Consider the following 26,388-nt stretch of genomic DNA (forward strand, 5'->3'; position numbering starts at 1 on the left):
AAAATTAAAACAAACAAACAAACAAACAACCCCAAAACAAACAAAAAATATGGGAAGAGTGGTTGGTTGGTTTTGTTTTTTTCCCCAGGAAAAGTAAAATCTTACTGCAGCCAACACTGACTGTAAGTGCAAAGAATTTACAGCCTGTACCAGCAGGTAAATAAACAGTCTGCTCAGTGGAGCAGAGTTAAGTATCCAGCCAGAGACAGAAAGCCAATACTTTACAAATGGGACTCTTTGGTACTGATTGCCAGAGGCATCTGCATGCAGCTCCTTAACTACTATTACTCATGAATCTCTCCAAATACAGTTTGTTATCTTGACTTTAAGTAGCTCTCTCTAGTTTGTTTCTGCATTAGAAATGATGAATGCATTTTGGAAACTCTCACAGCCAAAGATTAAGTCAATAAGAGTCAAAGAAGAAAACAGAAAATGCTGAGGTTCTTCAAAATGGCTTGCTTAGTTTCTTCCAGTCCAACAGTACTCACCTACATAGGCTTCATCATCCACTGGCAGGGGTACTGACATGCAGAGGTAGGTATCAGACTATTAAAAGACAAAAGAACAGAAATTTCCTTTAAATTGGGAATATTTAGAATGAAATATTGATTGGAATATTAATTTATGATAAATATTTATTATGAATATTTAGAACAAGAACCAGAATGATTATCTAGAATTAAAAGAATAGAAACAAAGCACCAAAATCTGCACTTTCTGAAGATGAATGCGAGAATACTGAACAAAGTAATATATAAAAGATACATACTTATAAGCTTTAGTACTGAATTTACTTGCAGTGGTTAACAAACACCGTCCCCTCCCTGGCCACTTAAAATTTGAAAGGGTATCAGTACCCTTCTGATGTCCACATAAACAGCATGAAGCAGTAAGTGTGCTACATAAAGTGAAGAATTATTGAGCTTCTGATTCACTGTGTTCTTGGTATGCAGTACTTTCTCAGTAATTATAAAGTTAGTATAATCTAAGAATCAGCACTTGAGTGGAGGGGGAGGTGCTGATCTCCCCTCTCTGGTGCCCAGTGATAGGACATGAGGAAACGGTATGAAGCTGTGTCAGAGGAAGTTCAAGTTGGATGTTAGGGAAAGGTTCTTCACTAAGAGGGTGTAGGTCACTGGCACAGGCTCCCCAGGGAAGTGGTCATGGTACCAAGCCTGTCAAGAGTTTAAAGAGCATATGGATGAGGCTCTTTGTCATATGGTTTAGTTTTAGGTAGTCCTGCATGGAGCAGGGAGTTGCACTCAACAATCCTTATGGCTCCCTTCCAACTTGAGATATTCTATGATTCTAAGAATCCATAACTAAATAGATTTCTACCTATAGCAGTAATTCACCCTGTTACAAGATTTATATAACTGGACCACAAGGTGTAAAAATGCAGTGCCACTGGAGAAGCAAGCACAGAAATACATTTACGGTTTATTCATGCAGCTAATTCTATTGTGATCAATGAGAATACTCTTCCCTGGGCATTCTGACAAATAACACATGTCCTTTAAAACAAAGAAAAAGAAGAGAATCAATTTAAAAAGAAACAATCTGATACATGATTTTCTTGCTAAAGCACTGTAAAGACTTCCTGGAGCAACTGGATGAACAATCTGCACAAGACACAGTGTAACAGGCACTCCAGGCAGAAAATTTATCAAAAATGCCCTCTTCATGGTGCTACAGTTGCCATTGTTGCCTGAAAGACTTTTCATTTGAGTTTAAAATGCTCAGTATGTAAGTCTTGGAAGTATTCCTGGATCAAAATATGAACCATTTAAATTGCAAACACAGTAAATTCAGAGCCATGGTCACAAACAAATGCCAGGTTTTCCATTGACAAGCACCTTGGATAACTATGAAAGAACTTGAATATAAAATGAAGTCCTTGAGAACAGGAAAACCTAAATATGGCAATCCTATTGAAAGGAAGGCTATTACTTGTACATCAAAAGACCAGTCAGTAAATTATTTGAACAGAAAAAATTACTTTTTTTAAAGGCATGTGACCTACACAAAAAATGAAGTCAGTCTCATCTTTGTCAGCTAGAGGAAAGGCAGATCCTACAAAAACAGCATCTAAAACCCCCACCATCTGCTTTACTGATATATTTGGCCAACAATGACATAGGACATTTAGATTACTATTGTAAGAAAAAAAATTATTGCTATGGTTTATTTACACGTAACAGAGAGGCTATAAGGTCAGAAATGTGGCTGTTAGGTTGATTAACTATTTTAAACCTTTTTTTTTTTTTTAGTTTTTAAGGCTGTTTAAGAAAGGAAAGATGTCAGCTACTGGACTTTCACCGCACCTATGAACTCAAAATCTGACAGGACTTTCATAAGGACTATACTAAACAGAGAAAGATAAAATTCCTGCTATGAAAAGCTTCAAACCTAATTTAAAAGAAGACACTGCAAATAGTTGTAAACAATTAAATGTAACTGAGAAGTAAGGACCAGTACAGTGGTGATAACAGTATGTGGTTACACAAAGCAGTGATATGCACAGGTAAGAAATCATTTGTGGTGGTTTTGCTAGAAGTTGGGAAGGATTAACAGCGGTCACCTGATACAACTGATATGAATGTCTTTGTGTACTTCAGTTACATGCATTTACAGAGTGAACATACTAAAGCCTTCTAGAAATAGAAAAGGAAATATTCTACCTTTTCAATTTAACCTGGGTTCAGAAGTAGATTTTAAAAAAAGAAACCATCCTTCATTTACAACCTTATACCCAAACTTTGAAATCCGATGGCAGCAATGCTTCACACTGTAGTAAAGAGTAGATATTTCGTCTTTAAATACAAATTGAATTTAGAAACAGCATGGACTAAAAATAAGTATGACATGTTTTCTTTGATTTTTTTAATAATTTATAATTACTTTATTAAAAAAGTATCATTTACCCAATGAAGCATTAAATTAGTTAAGAAAAGAATATTAGGACCTATCATGGATGCAATGGCTAAGATTTTGTAACTTCATAACATCTACAAAAATTATTAGAAGTCTACATGTACTAATAATTTTGGCTCTATTTTTAAATTAAGAGTGTTAACTGGAAATTACAGATGTATTAAAATCGTATTATGCTACTCATATAACTGAGCTGTTGCAGAACTCGGTCATGTCTCTCTGAGTCAATGTTATAACACATCTACGAGTAGCAACTGTCCTAGTTAAACATCCCTCTTCCATGTTCTTTGTCATCTCTCTTCAATTCCAATCTACTCTACACTGGACAGTTTAGAGACAGGTTCTTTGGTAATCTGATGTGCCTTTTGGACTTTAATCCTAAGAAAGAGCAAAGTTTTCTTTAAGAGCAAAACAAAAATTAAAAAAAGTAACTAATGAGACCCACTGCTTTGGAGAAGAAACAGGGTAGTGGAGAGCAGGGAGAAGAAAGGGAATATTCAAAGTTTTTTACTTTACATCTGTTCATTAATTGTTTGTATTGCCTTACATTAATCATCTTCAGGTTGTCCTCCAAAGTAATCTGAAGTGACTCCCTTTTATAAATGAAAGATCCTGGCCAGCAGTTACTTTAACATGACATGCTTATAGGTATCAGTACAGGCAAAGCACTGGATTGTAAACACTCCTTATTACTCATGGTGTAGTCTCATACCCCTTAACATTTCCTACTATTCCATCCTATTACACACATTGTCTTAAAAAAGTTTATCTCCCCTTCTTCCTTATCAAAATGTATTTTTCAAAAGCAGAGAAACAAGGGAACAAACCCACAAAATTACCCAAAATACAACCCTTTTCAAAATGCTTCTAATAACTTCTTAAAAGGAACGAAACATATCTGGAAAAAAAATACATATCCAAGATCATCTATGAGTTAAAATCTATTCCACCAATTAATGAAATACAGAACTATCACCATCTGTTTAATATGATAGTCTGGACTAAAACTCCAAGCCAGCAACTTCTCATTCTTACTGTAAACAGGGAGTGTATGTTCTAGTTTCTGCATTACTACTCCGCTATCCTACCTCTTATGGTCTTTCCATAAATAAGTGCTATCAGGTGTAGTCAGAGAAGAGATTGCTTGGCCAAATGGATAATGCAGTCAATCAATGTGGTCGTTCTGAAGTCTTTTCCATTACTGGCATGAAAACTCATCCTGGCATAGTCCCAAGGATGGGACTCTTCAACTTTGTTTCTGACTTACTAGCCAGGCTGTATTTAGCTAATTAGATAAAATGAACAAATGAAAAACAATTATTGGATTCAACAAAACAGATTTTGGTTGCTTATCTGCCATTGGCAATGTTCCAGAGTTCAAACACATGAAGAACAGGAATTTGTGACACTAAAAGCATTACAAAAGGCACATTGCAGAATCCACAATAATTCTGTCCTGTTTGCTCTACTTCATCATAAGAAGCTCTGCAAGCATGAAGGTGAACATTTGATCTTATTCAGAAGAAAATTATTATGTAGACTTCAACTTGAATAAGAAACAAGCAGGGGGGAAAATGTGAGATTGCTCCACTATGCACAAGCCCAACAATTCAGATGTTTCCAAAAAAAGTGAAAAGATGAGATGAATAGAATTCCAAAGTGCAACAGGCTGCCTTTCCAAAGCATACTGGGGATGAGGGAAGAGAAAGCCCCCACACTTTCCCCTCTCATCTCTTGCCCCCTCTTCCTTTTCTTTAAAGGAAGAATCTTTGTTATTAATAAGGGCCATTACTAACTAATAATTGCATCGCTTCTCACAAATCTCTGTCATTAAATTTCACTGATCCAGGGTCCAGATTCATATAAGTAACTAAATTCTACTTTTTACAGAATTTCACACCAAGTAATAAGTCATTCACACAACTTTATCCGGAGTCACACCAAGTCTTGGGGGAACTTAGGTCAAGATCTCAACTTGGTTGTTGTAGCAGTAGTACAGAAGAGGTGCCAGTAATTCATGGGTACCGAAAAATCAAATCTCCTTCTCATTTTATGTATTTTTATCTTTATTTTTAACCCAAACCCCACAAAAATCTTGCAACATCCACTAGACTAGAACCCCTCCACACTAACAATTCCCCGGAAAATAACATCTTTTGCCACTTTTTTGTGTCTTTGTCAATATTTATGAAGTTTCAAGTGTATATTTAAGAACTCAGCCAATGCTGTACCAAAATTAATGTACCAATGAAAGGTTTATTCAGCCTCAAACATAGCAGTAATTAATTAAAAAATCCAAATAAACTATGAAAAAACTTACCCGAGATACAGTTTTAATTGTACTATAATTTTTTATCAATGTTTCTTATTTGATTTGTAGCAACAACAGATATTCACAGCAGGAAAACTGTGTTAAAGGCAGAGTAAACATATTTACCCTATGTTTATAATGCTGTTTTCACAAAATAACCTTCAATTTGCTTAGTAATACTGTGTTTTTATCTGAAATTTAGTTTTCAAAATGAGCTGATCCCAACCCTTCTTGGAAGGTAAAACATACAGCAGTCCTAACATAATATTAATTTACTGTGCAGAGGGATAGTTTTCTTATAATTATCGTAAGTATAAAGAATGATTATAGAATATTTCCCTCAAAACTGAAGAAGCCCTTCAGTCTTGTCTCCACAGCTCTTAGTGTCCTCCACCCTTCAGCAGCACACCAAAATTATTCTTCACATGATATCTTACTTGCATTTTTCCCTACTGTGTAACTGGAATAACTATTAAGAAAAAAAAAGGAAGTACTGATATTTTTTCCCCCACTTACAAGAGATAGTATTGTTCAAAAGCGTCAACAAATATAAACCACATTTATTAACTGGGCTGGAGAACTATCCTACCACGCCGATTTCCACATTTGTACGCTTGAATATACACTTCAGTGGCCCTGTTCATAAGGAGTGCTTGGAACAGTTTCACATGAATGTTCATGTTCAGTACTTGTGCTGAAAGAATGCACAACCCAGGGGCAGATCTGCACAGTTAGTGCACTCCTAAGCTGTGTAACGGGTTGGTTCTCATGTTCACCCACGGGGCAGCTGCAGCTACAGAATGTAAGGCAACCTGACCCTCTCCCCACCCTGCCAAACCCCCAAAGTCACTATGAGTCTAGTAACTAATTGGAAAAAAAGATGCAAGGTTTTTGGCAACCACAGTCTTCCCACAGTCTTGACAACACCAGATAGAAAGACTGAATTTTTATGCCACTAAGCTACCAATACAAGGCCAGACATTAAACTTGGCTCCAGCCATTTGCAAATCCTTCCACCAAGAATTATACAGCCTCCACAATTCTAAGGCATTACTTATGCAAATGATACAAAATCGTTTGGGGTTTCTTCTCCCTCCTTATCCTATTTGGAAATGTGTATGTGTTTCCTCCATGAACCAGGCACTTATTTTACAGAGCTTAACCTGTGTGTTAGCTGAATGCCCCTACATTAAGAAAATGCAATGACTCCTACAGTAATTATTCCAAAACAACAATGTGAATGCTCATAATCTAGGTACAACCTTACTGGTAGTACCAAAAATTCATTGCAGTTTCAGGGAATACATGCTGATGGTTAGACTTCTTAGAATCCAAAGACATTAATTCTCAGTATCTGTTTTCAGTAAGAATTATCTGGGAAGCTGGAGTATCAAGAACCTTGGAAAATAAAATTAAATAAAACTGTCTACAGTGATGCTATGGAAAAACTCATCAGCAGTACTATTTCAGAAGTTCCCCTTCTTTTTCCAGCTTGGAGATATTTTTGACTAAATAACCAACGACTCCAGCCCTTCCAAACAATTCTTATGTTACATGAACCTTCTGATTGTACCTTTACTGCAGGTCATGCTGGTCATAAACTGTAAACAAAGAACTGGTTAGTTCCATTAGACACCTTTCTGTTAGTTAGCTGAGACTCCAGATAAAGCTGTCATGTGCATACCACAAAGCAAGAAAGAGGCCAGAAGAATTCAGTTTGCGAAGTCTCCTGAAAGCACTAAGCTGTGGCCAAACAGCGAATTCAGAATTCATAACAATCCAGCTGAAACAAGATTTTCTCTTCAAAAAAATGCATGACAAAGAAGAGAGAGCACAGAACATAGCAGTGTTGCTCTAAAGGTACTCTTCCGTTCTCTAGTAATTTCTGCTCCTCCTCGGTTTTTTTTTCCTGCCTTTCCCATATAAATTGTTATGCTTGACAACTCAGGAACTGCAATTGGTCATAGGCACAATAGTGATATACCTCCAGAAAGCCCTTAAAGCATTTTAGCAATTGCACTTGTCCTCTTCAGAGAAACTGTCTGAGCAGCCCAGGATCAGTTAGGAAAGCTAAAGCCCTGGTAAAATTAAATCTGGCCAGGGACATCAAGGGCAACAAGAAAAGCTTCTATAGGTAAGACAGTGATAAAAGAAAGACTAGGGAAAACATGGGCCCTCTCTGCAAGGGAACAGGACACCTGGTTAACCAGGACATAGAGAAGGCTGAGGTACTCAGTAACTTTTTTGCCTTGGTCTTCACTGACAAGTGCTCCAGGCACACCGCCCAAGCTGCAGAACAAAAAGACAGGGATTGGGCAAATGACGAACTGCTTGCTATAGGCGGCAACTGGGTTCAAGGCCATCGAAGGAATGCGAAGGTGCATAAGTCCATGGGACCCGATGAGATGCATAAGCAAGGCCTGCAGGAACTGGCAAATGAAGTGGCTAAGCCACTATTCATCATATTTCAGCAGTCATGGCAGTCTGGTGAAGTTCTCATGGGCTGGAAAAGGGGAAACATAACCTTCATTTTTAAAAAGGGAAATATGGAAGACCCAGGAAACTACAGGCCCGTTACTCTTGCCTTGGTGCCTGACCAGATCATGGAGTAGACCCTTCTGGAACCTATGGTAAGGGACATGGAAAATAAGGAGGTGATTGCTGAAAATGAACATGGCTTCACCAAGGGCAAATCATGCCTGACAAATCTGCTGGCTTTCTATGACGGTGTTACAGTGTTGATGGATGAGGTAAGAGTGACTGATGCTATCTACCTGGACTTGTGCAAACCTTTTGACATGGTCCCACATGACTTTGTCTTTAACTGGAAAGACATGGATTTGCCAGGTGGACCACTTGCAACGGTTACACTCAGAAAGTTGTGGTCAACACCTTGACGTTCAAGTGGAGACTGGTGATGAGTGGCATTCCTCAGGGGTCCATACTGGGATGGTGCTGTTCAACATCTTTGCCGGCGACACAGACAGCGAGATCGAGTGCACCCTCAGCAAGTTTGCCAATGACACCAAGCTGTGTGATGCGGTTGACATGCTGGAGGGAAGGGATGCCACCAAGACGGACCTTGACAGGCTTCAGAGGTGGGACAGAGTGAGCCTCATGCAGGTCAACAAGTCCTGCACCTGGGTTGGTGCAACGCCCAGTATCAGTACAGGCTGGGCAGAGGATGGATTGACAGCAGCCCTGAGGAGAAGGACTTGGGGGTGCTGGTGGACAAAAAGCTCAACACGGCCTGACGATGTGCGCTTGCAGCCCAGAAAGCCAGCCAAATCCCGGGCTGCATCAAAAGAAGTGCGGCCAGCAGGTCAAGGGAGGTGATTCTGTCCCTCTACTCTGCTCTCGTGAGACCTCACCCAGAGTACTGCGGTCAAGTCTGGAGCCCCCAGCATAAGAAGGACATGGACCTGTTGGAGCGAGTCCAGAGGGGGGCCACAAAGATGGTCGGAGGGCTGGAACACCTCTCCTATGAGGACAGGCTGAGAAGGTTGGTGGTGTTCAGCCTGAAGAAGAGAAGGCTTCAGGGAGACCTTATAGCAGCCTTTCAATACTTAACATTGGCTTATAAAGAAAGATGGGGACAGACTTGTTTAGCAGCGCCTGTAGCGATCGAACAGCGAGTAATGGTTTTAAACTAAAAGAGGGTATATTTGGAGTACATATTAGGAAGAAATTACTTACTGTGAGGGTGGTGAGACCCTGGAACAGGTTACCCAGAGAAGTTGTGGATGTCCTGTCCCTGGGAGTGTTCAAGGCCAGGTTGGATGGGGCCTTGAGCAACCTGGTCTAGAGGCAGGTGTCCCTGCTCATGGCAGGGGTGTTGAAACTAGATGAAGTTTTAGGTCCCTTCCAACCCAAACCATTCTATGATTCTTGCTCTTTGGTTTATTTTTGCACCTTTCATGAGTAGAGATAAACTTGCAGATAGACCCTGAAAGCAGAAACCTGTATACCATACAATCATAGAATATATCAAGTTGGAAGGGACCCACAAGGATCACTGAGTTCAACTGCCAACTTATGCTCTTATATATAAATCAGCATGGACAACTTCAACTCATAGCAGATCCAGGGTCACTAAAAACATCTGCCCACATTTAGGGCCAAGAGGCACGTGAAGAAGATAGTGAGGTACAAGGAAGCCACTACAGAAGAATTTACTTTCTAAAGAGGATCCTTCCATTTCATGTTCTTTCTGCCACAAAAATGAACTAACAGCACTAGAACTATGAACCTGTTGGGTATCTCCTTCTGTGAACTGCAAGAAAATGAAGATTGTCTTTTCTGCCATTGCTTCTTGCTGAGCGTATCGGTGTTTAAGTTGCTCTAAATGGGAACCACATTTCCTGTACAGTTAGTGTGGGACACTGTGGAAGAAGGAAGTGAAATGAGAAGGGTAGGCAAGACTGAGAAAGGAAAATAAAAGCTAGACTTAAAAATACGTAAGGCTAGTTATTGATTATTTTCACTTACCTTTTCAGGAATTAATGTGGTAAGTTGCTTTCTGTTGCTGTTTTCCCCCCATCCTTCCCCCAAATATACACTAGACTGTAGCATTTCAGTTTATTGTGTACATAAAGGCTGTTTGGTATAGGTACACACAAATATGAAAAGTATAATGTCCTCTCTATTAATTGTCACACCTTTTGTTGTTTGTGTTGGGGTTTGGTTGGGTTTTTTTTTTTAATAGGAATCTGAAGTGACTGACCCCTTCATATGGGTTCCCTAGCTCTTCAACTAATGGCTCCTCAGGTAAAAATCAATGAAACATAATTTCAAATGTGCACCTGGATGAAATGAGACTATTTTTCACTCCTAAAAGAAAAGTTTAATATTTTGTTGCAGACAAATAAGATCTAGCAGGAACTGTATTTATTTTGCACTCACTGGAATGAAACCACTTGCTCTAAACTACATGTTTGAAAGAGGTGCTCCTCAATAACTGAAAATGTCATTTCCCTTCAGTATTTTTAGAAAGTGCTATCTGCAACAATGAGTCATCATCTACTGCAGCACAACATCCTGCTCTTTCCAAGCATCTGCAGACCTCTAAAAGAGACGTAGGGTCTTTTAATGGCATATATAAATCATGTTGCCTCACTTCAAAAAGACCCCATTAATCATTGTTTATCCTGCTTAATGAAACTACGTGTGAAGATGAATGCAGAATCTCTTCTATGTGAATCTTAAAAATGCTAATGCTAAAAATCTTTACTTTTGTCTTCATTTTTACTCACTTGGCTCAGTAGAAGACAAACAACTTCAAACCTGAAAGAGTATATACCATTGTAACTTGTTTACAGTAGTTCTCCTGTAGTATTTTAAGGGTTTAAAATAATGACTCAAAGGGATTACCCTTATAAAATGCTTTTTGGTTGTTTCCTCTCAACAACTGCTAAACTTGCAGCAATATTCAACTTAAAGTAACTGAAGTCACTGTAGCATCATCTGAGATTTGGTGTAAACTGCAGCTCTAAATAAATGTATGTCTTACTAGCACAGCTGTAAATATTTCACTTTAATACAACTCCTATTTCTCCAACTTCAGCAATTCAGTTTGTGAAACCAAGAATTTACAAACAAAATTAATCGAATGAAAAGATTTTTCTCTCATTTAAGAATATTTTTCTGTTTCCTACTTTTCTTTGGACATACATGTACCTGTTACCCTTTTTTTTTGTTCACTTTATGGGAGTGATATTGTAGGCAAGGCTTTATTTTCCTAGCTTATAAAAAAAAAAAAGTAAGTGGCAAAAAGAAAAACTACATTTCTCTCACCTGCTTAGGTGTCACACCAGGCATGCGAATGTCCAATGCAAAATCTGACAGACCAAGTGAAATCACTGTCTGGTCACTTCCAAGGCATTCACTGGAAAGAGATCTGGTGGTATCTTTATACCTTTAAAAAGAAGGAGAAAGATTTTAAAAAAACCTCATTTTTGTTCTGTCTTTCTAAATAGAAAGGTTTTCAGAACTAGTAAAGACGTTTAACAATGCTGAATAGCTCCAGGATTGATCTGGAAATTTCAGTCCTTCATGAGCCGATGAAAACCTCTTAGTTACCAAGATACTGAAGTAGTTCCTTTGAGCAATCAGGCTGACTGGTTTGGAAAAATATTCCTGAAAACGTAACCTGTCAACTCATCTAAACAATTATCTGAGGTACATGACGTGCAGATAGAAAAATAATTCACTAGAAAATGTCAAGTACTGTTAATCATTCACAATGGTAACGGGGGAACTTTTAATTCCAACATCACAACATTTACAGCAACTCCCATTATAAGTAATGAAGTAAAATGGTTTTACAACTTCATGTAAATATCAAAGTCTGTATTGAATGCAATATATAAGCAAATTGTAAAAAAAAATGTAGAGCACTGTAAAGAACTAAATGATGAGACATCTGAAACATGCTACTACACTGATACAGACTTTGAGTATGTATACTCATGTATATATATAAATATAAAGTGATGTGGTAACAACTCCAGTGCCCAACATACCTGACAAACAATAGAACACTTCTTTTGAGAATTAAGAGGCTACTTCCCTTGTCCACAATAAAGTTTACTTATGCAATTTTGCATCCAAATCCCCTCCAGGTTTCCACAATTGCCCCGTTTCAAGCTAATTGATACTTTCTTGTTAAAACACTATGTTATACTGCAAGCTAACTTGAGCAGCTGAAATATATTTACTCCCTGTGTAGTCTCAAACATATCTGTGGCGTTACCTAAAAAAATCTATTAATTTGTTTTATCATTCTAACCTCACATTTTATAGAGCAACCTATGGATAAAACAAGAGTTTCTGTCTTCAACGTGACAAGAGCACCATTTCAAAATTGCAGTAAGATAGTTTAGAGCAAGTGAGCAAAACTGAACAAATACCACACATGTTTTTATCTAGGACATGCTTTTTCATACTTCATACTGCATGCATTCAACACATAAGATCTTCCCACATAACCCACCTCTTAAAGACAGAAAGTGGGCTTCTAAAACCCAAACAGATGTTTTGAAAAACAAGAAATAGTATTAGCAGGTTGTTAATGAGGCCAGCCATGTCCACCCTGCTGTTCCTGGCCTGATTAAGCGAGCAGAAAAAGGGCAGGGCAGTTCTATCGGCTGTGATCCTGACAATTAGGCGGCAGCAGCAGCAGCAGCAGCATCAATTCACGACTTCATTATTATGTGCTCCACAGGCATCCCCCAGCTTCTGACAGACCATCTGTCTTGGAAGGTGATGTGCTGTAAATCAAGAAGGTGGATGATGCTATGTCGTCTTTATTATTAGCTGTAAAAATCTGTTGAAGAATTTTCCCTTGCAGATAGATGACACCGTGCTTCTGTCCACTTAAGGACCTGAAAAGCAGTAGCACTCCTTATGCTTTCTCCCCAGGTTGTGCAGTTAAATCTGCATGTTACTTATCAATCCACAGTGCTGGAGACTCCAAGCGGCATCGCTGAAACCAGCGTCAGTCATCCTTCAGAACCTGTAAAAACAGAAGCAGATAAAGGATGACTAACACATTACAGCATTAGTTCTCAGCAAATCCCTGTTGAGGCATTTTAATACATTAGTAAATTCTTTCACAAGCTCTAGCCCAGCCCAGTGAAGATTGCATGAAGTCTGTTGATTCCTCCTTTTCCTCCTCTCCCATCGATACAGGGTCAGAAATCAACACATTTCATATTGATACACAAAACACACCCTCGAACACATTTCACATGATAGGAAGAAATAGAAAAAAAACTTCAATATGGAAAATGTAAAACATGGAGTATTTTACACACAGAAACACTACTGTAATGTGTTCTACAAGCAGCAAAAAAAAGCCAAATGCTGACACGGCAAGAATCAAGGTTTGTAAATTTTAGCTACTATTGTTAAATATTTTTACACATACTGCAGGCTGGGAGAACATTTTACTTCTAATACAACCTGTAATACACCATAATGTCATTAAGGTATTTGTTTCTTATGTACTCTTGCTACTTTTTATATCCATTTCAGAAAACTGATACTTAGAAATTATTTTTGGAAATACTGCATCAAGAACTATTGAGATCAAACTGTATTAGTTGAACAGTTTTCTACCCTTTCATATATCAAGGCTGTATCAGCATAAACCATTACTCTCCTTATTGCTTTAACTGTTCTTACTTTCCCATTTTAGTTGATGCAACATTTTAATTTCAAAATTTTAAGTGTTTTTACAACTATGCTAGAAAATCACACTGTGTATTACTGAAGACATATACTAGTATTTTTATTGAGCATTCCAATTCTGGCAGACAAAAAAATTTCAAGTCATAATAAAAATCAGATCTTTAAAATTAATACTGGAGTAATGCTTTTAAGATAAATATTAATAGGCAAAACCCACCCAAACCAACTATCTCCCAGCCCCTGGAAGATATAGTTAAAATACTGCTATAAGGATGATATAGAAAAGAAGGATTCTAACATGAAACACAATTAAAATTCATGGGTTTTACGAAAAATCACTTCCATCTCAGGGCACATGTATCGAAAAGGCCTCTTATGAAACAAAATGCTTATGCATAGACTAGGAAACCATGTTAGCAACCTGCTTGTTGTTTAGCCATTATGCTAGGTTTGCACTGAACTATTAAAAAAACTGACTATATAAATCATCATTAAACATGCACATTTTATTCATTGAAGGATGAAATAAGTGATTCAGTCACAAACAACTAAAATTAGACTTCATCTTAGTTTTCAGCTTGCCCAAAACATACCTAAGCTGTCCATTCATGCAAGCAATGATACAAGTCTAATTCTTTTTTTTTTTTTTTTTTTTAAATATAAAATAGCATGGCTTCACATCTGTGATTTAAATTGTCTTCACTAGTGAACTATGGAAAGCTGCAACACATATGAAAGACTGTACTATGATGAAAACTAAAAATCATTAAAAATAACCCCACAAGTGTAATATGATTCATGAAAAAGTTGAGACAACTACAAAACCAGAAAGCTTCATTACTTTTACTCTTTAAGGTACAATTATGTGACAGTAACTGTTCAGCATCTTTGTAAGCCACCTGAAGTCTGAGGTTAGTTACACAAAGCCTGTTCAAAATATCTACCTGGTATACAAATTAATAAAAGAAAGCCACTGAGAAACCCCATCATTAGTAGTCCCTCCCAATTTGAAATATAACAGTTTATTTACAGCAGCTTTCAGTTCTCACTGTCGAGTTAAGCATGGTGATAGTAAAAATCACCAGGACACCTCCTAATGTTACTGACAACTGCCTGAAGATTCATGGCTTTTAGAATGCTGACCAGAAAAAAAGAGGAAAAAACCCAAAGAATAATAAACTGAAATTATCTAAAAAAGCAAAGAAATCAAATTTGTAGTAAGATCAATACATGTATGCCTAACATCTGTACATTCTACTGAAAAAATGGGCCAATTTCATCCACAAGCTTTTTTTTTACTACAGTTTTACCAGACGCGTGGATATGAAACGGATAAAAGTTTAATTCACCTGGTACTTAAGATTAGATCGCTGCACCAAATTTTACACATGGGAGAGAAGAAGGAAAACAAACAAGGGCAGCACTATCCTGAAGAGATTTCAATGTAATTTTAGATGTGATGCAATATACAAGAATACCAGATAACAAGGGAAAAATGTGAGCATGGGAGATTCAATAATAAGATTACACAGTTACTTAGTTCATTATGTGGACATCTTGATACTACTGTTTTGCTTTCAATTTGGGGTAGGAGATCCCAAGGGAACAGAAGAAGTGAAGTGAAAAAGATGTAATTAATGACAAAGACTAGAGTAAAAGGTGAGAAAGGGAGATGAAAATTACATTGGGCAACGTAAACATGTTAGTTTATATCACATGCCCCACCCAGACACAGGAGAAAACAAATATATAAAACAAGGGAGTAAAGAAAAACAAAACAGCCAACAACAACTAGCACAAAGATTCTTACTGAACAGGACAAGAGGAAAAAAAAAAAAAAAAGAAAAAAAGTGGCCAAGAAGCTGAAATTCAAAATACAGTTCAAAGTGGCATGTAACATAAAGTAAAAAATATTTCAATATGATGTGATACAAATTAAACAGTGAGTCTTTTAAAAGAGTAGCAATTAAATGATCATTTTCCAAACTACTTGTATTAACCACAAGTTCATAAAGTAATAATTGTAATAATTTCTTGTTTTCAGTTTAGTCACTAGAACATTTTATATACATTACCAAGTGAACAAGCCAGAAGCATGTACCTCACCTTCAACCACTACTACCTTCAAAGAAAAAACAAATAAGATGGTCAAAGCTTACAGACTCATATGAAAGTCTATCACAAATTATAATTTATCATAGTTTAATCTCTTTTTTGTTGTTTCTCATACATTGAAATCAAGGATTACTTGAGCTCTGTCTTCAGCTAGAGCAGAGAGTCCACAGGTCATCTTGGACAAAACTTTAAGCTTAAGCAACGATCAGGTATATAAACAATAGCCAGTTCAACATATGAACTGCAGCTAGGCCTCCAAGTTGAAGCACTTTGCTTCTTAATAACACAGGAAAATCAATATGTTGTGGGATCAGCTTAGGGATTCATTAACACGCTAAATATAGCTACTTATGACACTTTGGTCAAAGATAAACACAAAAAGCTTTTGGCAAGAAGCTGTCAAACTAGACAACCTCTTAAGTCTCAACATCAATAAAAAACATCTCACAAAACAGCTAGGTATCTAAAGGTTGGGAGAACAGTTATCAGAAACACAGATGTATAACAGTGATGCTACCGGACTGGAAGGAATAGCTGATAGGACATGCGGGCTTGCTGCCACGCAGAGAGACCTTGACAGGCTGGAGAAATGGGCTGACAGCAACCTCCTGAAGTTCAACAAGGAGGAGAAAGTGCAAAGTCCTGCACCTGAGAAGGAACAACTGCAGCCACCAGTACGTGCTGGAGGAAAGCAGCTGGAAAGCAGCTTGGCAGAAAAGGCCTTGGGGGTCCTTGTAGACACCAAACTGAACATGAGCCATCAATGTGCCCTTGCTGCAAAGAAGGCTAATGGTATCCTTGGCTGCATTAGCCAAAGTATTGCCAGCAGGTCAGGAGAGACGATCCTTCCCCTCTACTCAGCCCTGGTGAGACCACACCTCAAGTCCTGTGTCCAGTGCTGGGCTTCCCAGTACGAGAGAGACATGGACATACTGGCGAGGGTCCAAGGAATAGCCATGAAGGGACTGCAGCACCTCTCCTCTGAGGAAAGGCTGAATAAGCTTGGACAGTTGAGCCTAGAGAAGGAAAAGCTCAACATATATAAATACTTGAAGGTAGTGTGCAAAAGGTATGAAGCCAGTTGACAGCTCGTTCAATATCTTTGTCAACGATCTGGCTGAGGAAATTGAGGCCACCCAGATGACACCAAGCTTGGGGGGGGGGGGCGCGGGCAGGGAGTGTTGATCTGCTTGAGGACAGGAAGGCTCTGCAGAGGGATCTGGACAGGCTGCACTGATGGGCCAAGGCCAACTGTATGAGGTTCAACAAGGAGAAGTGCTGGGTCCTGCCCTTGGGTCACACCAGCCCCACGCAGCGCTACAGGCTGGGGCAGAGCGGCTGGAAAGTGCCTGGTGGGAAAGGGCCTGGGGGTGCTGGGTGACGGCCGGCTGGGCAGGAGCCAGCAGTGTGCCCAGGGGGCCCAGGTGGCCAGCAGCACCCTGGCCTGTATCAGAAGCAGTGTGGCCAGCAGGACCATGGAAGTGGTTGTTCCCCTGTTCGCCTGTACTTGGCCCTGGTGATTCAGTTTTGGGCTCCTCGCTTCAAGAGGGACACAGAGGTGATGGAGTGCCCAAAGAAGGGCAACAAAGCTGGTAAGAGGTCTAGAGAAAAGTCCTGTAGGGAAGCAGCTGAGGGAACTGGGGTTGTTTAGCCTGAAGAAAATGAGGCTGAGGGGAGATGTTATCGCTTTCCACAATGACCTGAGAGGAAGCTGTAGGCAGGTGGGGGTCGGTCTCTTCTCTTACACAACAAGCGCCAAACAAGATGAAACAGCCTCAAGTTGTACCAGGGGAGATTTAGATTGGATATTAAGAAAAATTTTTTCACCGAAAGGGTGGTGAAGCATTGGAACCAGCTGCCCAGAGAAGTAGTTGAGTTACCATCCCTGGAGGGATATACGTAGATATGGTTCTGAGGGCCATGGCTTAGCGGTGGCCTTGGTAGTGTTAGGTTAACACTTGGACTCAATGATCTTACAGGTTTTCTTTTTCCAACCTGAATGATTCTGTGATTCTCTTCTATACTATAATAGGACCAGAGTCAATGGGCACAAATTGAAATACTGGAGGCTTCCTCCAGGCACCAGGAAAGACTTTTTCATTTTGATGGTGACTGAGCACTGGCATGGGTTGACCAGAGAGGTCACAGAGTCTCCATCCTTAGAAGTACTCAGGACCCACCTGGCCATGGTCATGGGCCCTTGGCTTTAGGTGGCCTTGTCTGAACAGTGTGTTGGACCAGAAGACCTCCAGAGGTCCCCTTCCAACCTCAAGCATTCTCTAAGTCTGTGGCAATAAAATCTTTCAACCTTTAGAAGTTATCTATATATGACCACTTCAGTATGTCATTTAAAAGTAGCAAACCAATCTCAGAGAAACTGATGCCAGATGATGTGGATCAGGGGTTACAACCATGCAAGTTCTAGCATTCCCCATGATATGGAGAAGCTAAAAGGCACCAAGGACAGATGATACAAAGGATTTTCCCTTTGTATTGTGTGAGCAGATGATGAAAACTTTGTTTCCCAAGTTAGGTTTGTTGGCTACTTTTACAACTCCACTACCCATGCAGGACAACGAATGGATAAGAAAATGCCAGGAAAGCCAAGAAAATTCTCCTCCGGTAAGCTCCTTTACAGCTTAACATCGTTTGGACACCAATGAAACCATGATCACAGAAAACACAGGGCCTACACAACTTTTAATGCAACGTATGGTCAAACAAATGCAACCCAGTATTTAGAGATCTGGTTTTTATTTTTAACTAAGTATCAAAAAACATCCTGACTTCTGTGTCATGTTTTTACCAAACTTTTTGTATTAAATAATAGATTTATCATTTTAGAAAATTCTTCCTTAAAGCTTTGTTACATTGTTTGTGGAGAACTCTTTACTTTACTTGAAGCAATTTTTTTTTTTTTTTGCATAGTTTTACAGAAAAACACTTAGAACATGATTATAAGTCACCCCAGAACTAATGAGGTTTTTTTTAGAGTAGAAGAAGTTGCCTTGAACTAGACTTCCGTGGACTGTTACTCCAAAATGAAAAATTTTCTCCATATACCAAACCCACTGTAAATTGTAGGCTGTCTTGTATTTTCCTCCTTTTGCTCTGTGAAATGACACCCTCCTCCCTGCTCACTGCAGCAATGTGTTAAATTTCCATCAGATCAACTGGTCAGTATGCCAGCAGGCAGCTGCTGTACTTCTATCACAACAGAAGTGGTGTGAGCATCCACCTGGGGCTGAAAGGAATCCCCTGTTTTGGTAGCAATCCACAGTGGATATGGTGTAATAGTAAAGGATACTATTTTAAAATGAGAATTTTAAGTTGTCAAATATAGTTTGCCTCTTGGTTTAATTTAGATTTCACAAATTTTTATCTTCTGCTACTCTTCCAGATATGGATACCAAAGGAAAAAAACAAAAATAAGATTGCTCTTGTTGCTGTTTTCATGAACAACCTTCTCTAGAATTTGATCTGCTGAGCATAAGTACACTGCATATTTTTAAAAGAAATATTTCATGACAAGAAACCTATTGTCCACTCCATCAGAGGAAGCACAGTATTTATGCACTGAATTACAAACTTCTTTAATTTTCTTGTGTGTATTACAGCAGTGAAATTGAATACTTTCTAAATGGATTTACTCTTTGCATGCTTTCCAAATATATTCAAGTTGGACAATGTGTACTTATTTCCTATTTGACTAGAAGTAGTAAATGAAAATTCACATTAAGCAGTGCTTAAAAGGATGGTTTATAAGGGCAACACAATTTATGAAAAAAGCTGCACAGCTGAATATCTAAACTTACTTTGAAGGACTTTGCTGACCTGTTAACAATGTATGTGCTCCTTGTTAGATGAAGCAGTTTTTATGGGTGTCCTACCGGGAAAGTGAATTCTGCTTCCTATGTGAAGACAGACTATCTGTACCTAGAAAAATCAATAAAGCAAAATCCTTCGAACACTCTGCCAGTTCAGCAGGTACGGAGAGTTTTACCTACTAGACAGCTTTCTTTTGAATTCAACTCAAGTTTTATACAGCAAAGACAAAGAGGATGAAGAGCTGTCATTTACACTCTGCCTTTTCCTCTTTGAGATCAACAGGTTCACAACATGACTTGCAGGTTCCTAACTGCGATAAGGAGTGAGAATTGCAAAGAGATCATAAACCCTATCACCCCAAGCCATAAACAAACCCTGTTCACTGAACAGTAAAGGAAACATTTGAATCATACTTAGTAGGCAACTCATACAGCAATAGCCGTCATGGAAATCAGAAACAAAAGGATGCAAGAAAACAGATTATGACATGTGTTTATGCAAAGACAGAACAAAGATATTATTTATAGAGGCATTACACAAAAAAGAATTTTATTATCCTCTCCTAATTTATAGAATAAATAGAAATTAAAATCAGCCTCAGAGTTCTTTTGTGCACATCAGGAAATGCATAAGGAAAACAGAAGAACCAACAGAAGCACAAAAAGCACAACTCAAGGTGCCAGAATCACTGTCACCCCAGGCTCCAATCTCTGCCCATAGCTGTTGTCCTCAGCGCCTCCAAGATGACTGAAAGGGGCAAACTTCAAAGCCTAAGCAGACCTGATTTTGTCAGATCAACTTCTAGGACAGTTAATTTTCTAACCAGTGAAAAGAGAAGAAAACGTACAAGAAAAATGATGCAAAAAGTTTTAACTGCTGCCTTGCACTGCGATCTTACCAAGTAGCCTATGTTAAGACTGGCTTATTTAACAAGTAGAGCTGTCCTAGGACTATCTCTTCAGTTGTATTTTCTCCCCTTTACTAAAGGAAGTATTACAAATACCACTCTCAAAATAATGCACACTCAGCTGTGAGACAAAGAAGTATCTGAAAAAGATGGAAATTGAATACTACATAAACTAGAGATACATGCTGGTATGATTCAGACCAAATTAAAACTAATCTTGGAAATTCTGGAAGTTAAATAAATTTCTGAATTCTAAGCTAAGATTTTCAATATTCAAATTTTTACAATTCCAGGTAAGAATTTTATTCATTTTCTCCATCATTGTACTGTAAACTACCAGGTATAAACTTGTTTAAGAATGAGGATTGTACTTCTTTTGACAGAACAGAAATATGCAGGCTACCACAAAAAATCATTTCCTGCTCCCGTATCAATGTGCTTGTGTTACTAAAACATCAGAATATTTCAAGCAGAAAATCACTTTTATAACCTGATTTTTCATTTGTGTACATCCAATCTTTTATAATTATGAAACAAACTCATGAAACTGCTTGAAAACACTCCCTATTAAAACAGTAAAGTGCCAAATCTCTTTTTCTTCTTGTGGGAGTCACAGAGTTTTCAGAAGTCTGAAGACCAGAGAGAGCATGTGTTAGTTCTTGCATTCTGCATTTTAATAGCATTTGAAAAACATTTTATTCACATCACCTTGTTATCCTTCTGCTTTGACCAGGTATCAAAACAGGTAAAATTCTCTTGTCAGGGAAGATCAACACTTTTCACTGAAGACAACATCTTACCAAACTGCTAATTTGTATTCTGAGAAAATGAACAAGTTGGATGGTACCAATTACTTGCTTAAAAGGGAAAACACATGAGAAGCCTCCACTTTCATTTTAATATCCAGATCACTATCTGGTAATTAGTAATCTGGCACAAGGTAATAAGGATGCCCTTTGTTTTTCCCTTTGTTATGCAAAAGCAGAAAATAATAAAGGGAAGCTGTATTATAGAGTGAGGATTAGTCTCCAAGGATAAAGCAAATGCGAGATAATTTAAAACATTTAAGTTCAATTACACATTACATATGATCTATGAATTAAATTCATCACATGTTCCTTCACTGAGAAGGACTTTTGAATCAGGCTCCCTGAATTCCTTATGCACCAAGGTACATACACATACAAGAGCAAAGCACTTTTTTTTTTTTTCCAGTCACAATGTGTAGAACTTTATTAATATGGTGTACTGCCTTCACATGGCAAGGTTTTGGTAGCAAGGGTCCTGCTGCAGGGGTGGCTTCCTTATGAAGACACCAGAAGCTGCCCCCATGTGGGAGAGAGCCAGTTTCAGCTGGCTCCAAGATGGATCTACTGCTGCCCAAAGCTGAGCCCATCAGCAACACTGGTGGTGCCTCCATGACTAAGGTATTTAAGAAATGACAAAACACTAACAGCAGCTGGAAGCCATGCGTGAGAAAAACATGACAGAAACAACTCTGCAGACACCAAAGTCAGAGAAGGAGAGAGAGGAGATGCTCCACGTGCTGGGAGAAGAGATACATCTGCAGCCCATGGAGAAGACCACGGTGAAGCAGTTTGTCCCCCTGCAGCCCCTGGAGGACCACAGTGGAGCAAACATCCACCCTGCAGCCTGTGGAGGACACCAAACTGGAGCAGGTGGATGTACCCTGAAGGAAGCTGCAGTTCGTGCGGAGCCCACACTGGAGCAAGTTCCTATGAGGAGCTGCAGCCCATGAAGAGGAGCCCATGCTGGAGCACTCCATTCCTGAAGGACTGAACCCTGGAAGAGGACCCATGCTGGAGCAGTTTGTGAAGAACTGTCTCCCACGGATGGGATCCCATGATACAGCAGGGACCTGAGGAGGAAGGAGCAGCAGATAAAAGTGTTATGAAGTGACTGCAACCTCCATTCCCCATCCCTCTGCACTGCTCAGAGGGATGATAAAGGAGTTGGGACTGAAGTTGAGCCTGGGAAAAAGGGGCAGAGGGATAGGTATTTGTAGATTTGTTCTTATTTCTCATTATCCTACTCTGTTTAATTGGCAATAAAGTAAACTGATTTCCCTAAAGCTAGTGACAGTAGCTGGCAAGTAATGTCCCTGTCCTTATCTTGACCCATGTCCTTGTTGATGGAGGAGGAGTGATAGAGGAGCTTGGTGGGCTCTTGGTGGCCTGTCAAGGTCAACCCACCACATATGGCTATTTTAGACTGGTTAATTCAAAAGAAAATGCATCTGGGAGTGACTGGGTGAGCAGCCGAATTCACAGAGCACAGGCAACAGGAGATGTAGCACAGCTACTGCTCAGAGTACCTGTGAGCACAGCCCTACTACACTGCTGGTGAGACTGCGGAGCCATGCAAGTTGCTCACTTTCATCAAACAGGACATTCCTTTCTTTTCTTTTTTCCTGTCCCTGGCCACCACAGGGGGGTTTAACCTAGGCTAGTTTTCTGTCAGGTTAGTGAGCTGGTTCACAAAGGTACTGGATGAACGTAAGCGCTGGAAAAAAGAAAGAAACAGCAATATGTAGCTAGGAGTGAGGACAGCAGCAGGTGTGGGAACAACTTCTAATGCTAGCAAGCTTCTAGCTCTGCTTGGTCATGTGATTGTAATGCACCTTTAAGCATGGTGCAAGATTCCTGGTTTAGAACAACTTATTTCTGAGTACACTGCTGTAATTACTTCCACAGTTCCTATTTGCTTAACACCTGAATAGGATGCTGGAATGTCCTGTCAATCCAAACACTATCCAAGACACACGCATCCCACATACACACCCTGGAAAAACCCACCTAAACACATTTTCTTCAAGAGGAGCATACCATTAGATGAATGAGATAAAGGGAACTATTGTCAGTAAACAGGATTACTATTATCTGGGAATATACTTTGAAAATAACTTAACCTTATCAAATAAAAAAAGGTATGGGTGCCAGAAAAAAAAAATAAGAAAAATGCTTATGTTACAATTTTGTTACAAGTGGTCAATCTTCTAGCAGAAGATTTTGAGAGAAAGGTAAAGGAGAGGATTGTTGGTATTCTACCTCACATGCACACACAGAAAAAAACTCCACAAACCCGAACTTTTTTTTTCCTTGAGTTGTATGTATGTAGTACAACACTCTTAACTGGGACACTCTTAAGAGCCATTCCAGATTAAAATTGGAAATATCCTCCCACAGATTCAGCCTAAGTGATGTAGTTCAACTGAGATTTACAGTATTGTAGCTTCATAAAATCACAAACAACTTCACTAGATGAAAATAATTCAACAGGTTTGTCAGAGTTCATTACAAAATTTATGTTGCAGTCTTTTCTTGTTCTAAATGTTTCAGACAACACTTCTCAATTAAAGAAAAGATAATGAGTTGATGAAAACTAAGTCATTGATTCTAATTGAATTTAGTGTTAGTTAACAATTGAGCCATATAAAACCCATACTAAAAGCAGATAAATGAATTCAGCTATTATAGCTCTTTTTATGAAAAACTTTCTTCTAGTTGAATATTGTACTTTTTCAAAACTAGTATCCATGAAAGTAATGATTCTATAAACATAAAAAAAAATATGCTAGAAGTCTAACATCTCTAGAAAGAGATCCATATGTTCAAATCACAAAATGCAACAATGCTAATACTCAAGTAGCCAAACACAACATAACAGACCAGTATTTCAGCAGAACAAGTCTTAAGTGGAATTTTTACAAAGTAAAAGGATAAGTACAACACAATTGCCTGTGATTACACTGGCACTAGGTTTTCTAGAAAAGTGTTTACATATATGGAGTATATAGGACATAGATAGATAATCAAGAAGCAGCTGAAGTTTCTTTCCTAGAAGTCTGTTACATACGGAAAAATAAGAGTAGTTTACAGGAGAAAATGGAAGAAAACCAGAGCACACTGGAAAAGGAAGAGTAGGGGAAAAAAAGCAGAAACCAAAACCAATACAAGAAACAAATGCTAAGAACACACTACAACCTACTACTCTGTACAAAACGTGCAACCCCATGTCAGAAGTCAGTAGGAAGAACCCCACACCAGAGCAGGTCAATGTGCTGGAAGGAAGCTGCAGCCCTTGGAGATCCTACAGCAGCCCAGGCTCCTGGTAGGAGCTGTGGCCTGTGGAGAGGTACCCATTGTGATGGATACACTCAACCCCTTAAGCAAACTAGTGATAGTTTGGTAGAGGCTTCAAAGGAGTTAAAGACCTGAGCCATTAATGGACCAAGAACTCCATTTTCAATCTGCTCTCTGCACAAAGGAGCAGAGTGACACAGTAAGCATTGATACATGAGCTTGGAACACTGATTATGCAATTAACACATGATTAGCTGGTGGCTTTTCCAATACTCATTTACCTATGAAGTTGTGGGTACAAGGAGTCTCCTGCATACCTTTCCCATCCCATGTAGTCTGACTAAAAGTCAACCACTTTATTTCATAAATATGACAGCTTAAGTGAGCCGCCTTTGAGCAATCCCTGCTATGCAGCATCGTTATGTGTTATCTCCAGGAGCCCTGCCTTCCTGGAGATGGCTGAACACCCTCCTGCAGATCGGAAGGAGTGAATAAACTCCTTATCTTGCTTTGTTTGTGCATGCAGCTTTCGCTTTACCTGTTAACTGGTTTTTATCTCAACCCACAACTTTTCTCATCTTCAGCCTCGCAACTGTCTTCTCCATCCCCCTGGGGGGGTGGTAGGAGAGGGGCTGTGTGGCACTGCACTGCCCACCTGCACTCCACAATTAGTTCTGTTACATTTGCAATGTCTGTAAAGCAAAGCAAGCCAGAAAAGAAATAAGCATGACAGGGAAAACAAATAATCAGGATTAGTATCTAAACTACTCTGGACATGTCCCCTCCCTTCTACAACTGCCAGCTCCAGTCTCCAAATAAAACTTCCTTGTAGAAATGTGCCTTACCCTGGTCCCTGGAGTTATGATGGGTGATTCCGGGACACGTCTGTAAAGCATTTCCAATTCACTTAAGCTTGTTCATTTCCAGAGTAGAGCTAATCAAACATTCTTGCCTGGAAAATGCTACTCAACTATACACCAGTAGGCCTAGAAGGATGATATATGAAAATAGGGTTTCCAGCTCCACCCCCACATATGAATTTTAGACTCAGTGCCCAAATAAATGGTATTACTGACAAAAAATACAATATTTGTAGGGAAAAGGATATGAAATTGGATCTGTCCAAGGTTGGCAAAGTTGTTTTCCAAATTTAGGCAGTTCAAATGATGATTAACCTCCTTCTCCACAAACTGCAGGGGCAGAAAAACCTTTAAATCCAAGACTTCCAGTAACTCTACTGTCTGTTTTGGCTCCCGCAGGCAAACATAACCCATGTTTGACTTATGAAGAAGGACATCTTAACTTCACATTTCTTTTATTTCCTTTACCCGTTCAGACAAAAAGATATATGAGTAACAGGGGAGATATGTATAAAATCTACAATACCTTCTTCCTCAGCACAATAAAACTATTTAAACAATTAGTTATCATACACTTGTGAGATATATGGCACATTTTAAAATACCAAAATCCTGGTTGCTCTTGTTCATCACTAATGTTAGGTTTTATTCATTCTGAAAATCTTGGCTGACATTAAAAAGTTAGAACTTTGGCCAACAGCCATGGGTCACAGGTGACAAATTTTGGTGCCCAAGTTAGGGAATTTTTCCATTTTACCAGTAAGAGGAGAGGCAGCCAGAAATGGACATGTAATGTACATCAACTTCCAGCTTTGCAGGTGGTGCCATTGTGAGGGGTTTGGCTTCCCCTCACAATGGGACATTCTTTGACTATAGCCTGTAAGGGATAGATGGGAACCATCTGTCTAGAAAAGGGAATCTCTGGCAGTGGGCTGGCCAGCTTGGTGAGGTGACCTTTAAACTGAAGGACTTGGGGGGGAGGGTCCAATGTGGCAATGCCCATGCCATCAAATCCAACTGGGGAATAAGTCAGGCCAACCAGAGCAACGATACATGTCCCAAGACAAGTACCAGAAGGCCAGCCACCTCAAGGGTGTGCATTACCATGGTGGATCCTCTTGCATCCCTCCCGGGAAACAT

General features: G+C 39.1%; 1 protein-coding gene across 5 annotated transcripts in view; it reads right to left on the reverse strand.

Annotated features, from left to right (window-relative positions):
* PAM (peptidylglycine alpha-amidating monooxygenase) overlaps window positions 1-26,388 on the reverse strand; it is a 152,559-nt gene that overhangs the window by 70,708 nt on the left and 55,463 nt on the right. For all 5 annotated transcript variants that reach the window (XM_056324481.1, XM_056324482.1, XM_056324480.1 and 2 more), the window contains exons 2-4: window positions 12,237-12,758; window positions 11,039-11,159; window positions 489-546 (exon numbers count right to left, since the gene is read on the reverse strand). In XM_056324481.1, coding sequence (XP_056180456.1) covers window positions 489-546; window positions 11,039-11,159; window positions 12,237-12,328 — 271 coding nt within the window. In that variant the 5' untranslated portion in view covers window positions 12,329-12,758. The remainder of the gene's footprint in view (window positions 1-488; window positions 547-11,038; window positions 11,160-12,236; window positions 12,759-26,388) is intronic.

Source organism: Falco biarmicus, chromosome Z, assembly GCF_023638135.1.
Source record: "Falco biarmicus isolate bFalBia1 chromosome Z, bFalBia1.pri, whole genome shotgun sequence".
Taxonomy (NCBI): Eukaryota; Metazoa; Chordata; class Aves; order Falconiformes; family Falconidae; genus Falco; species Falco biarmicus.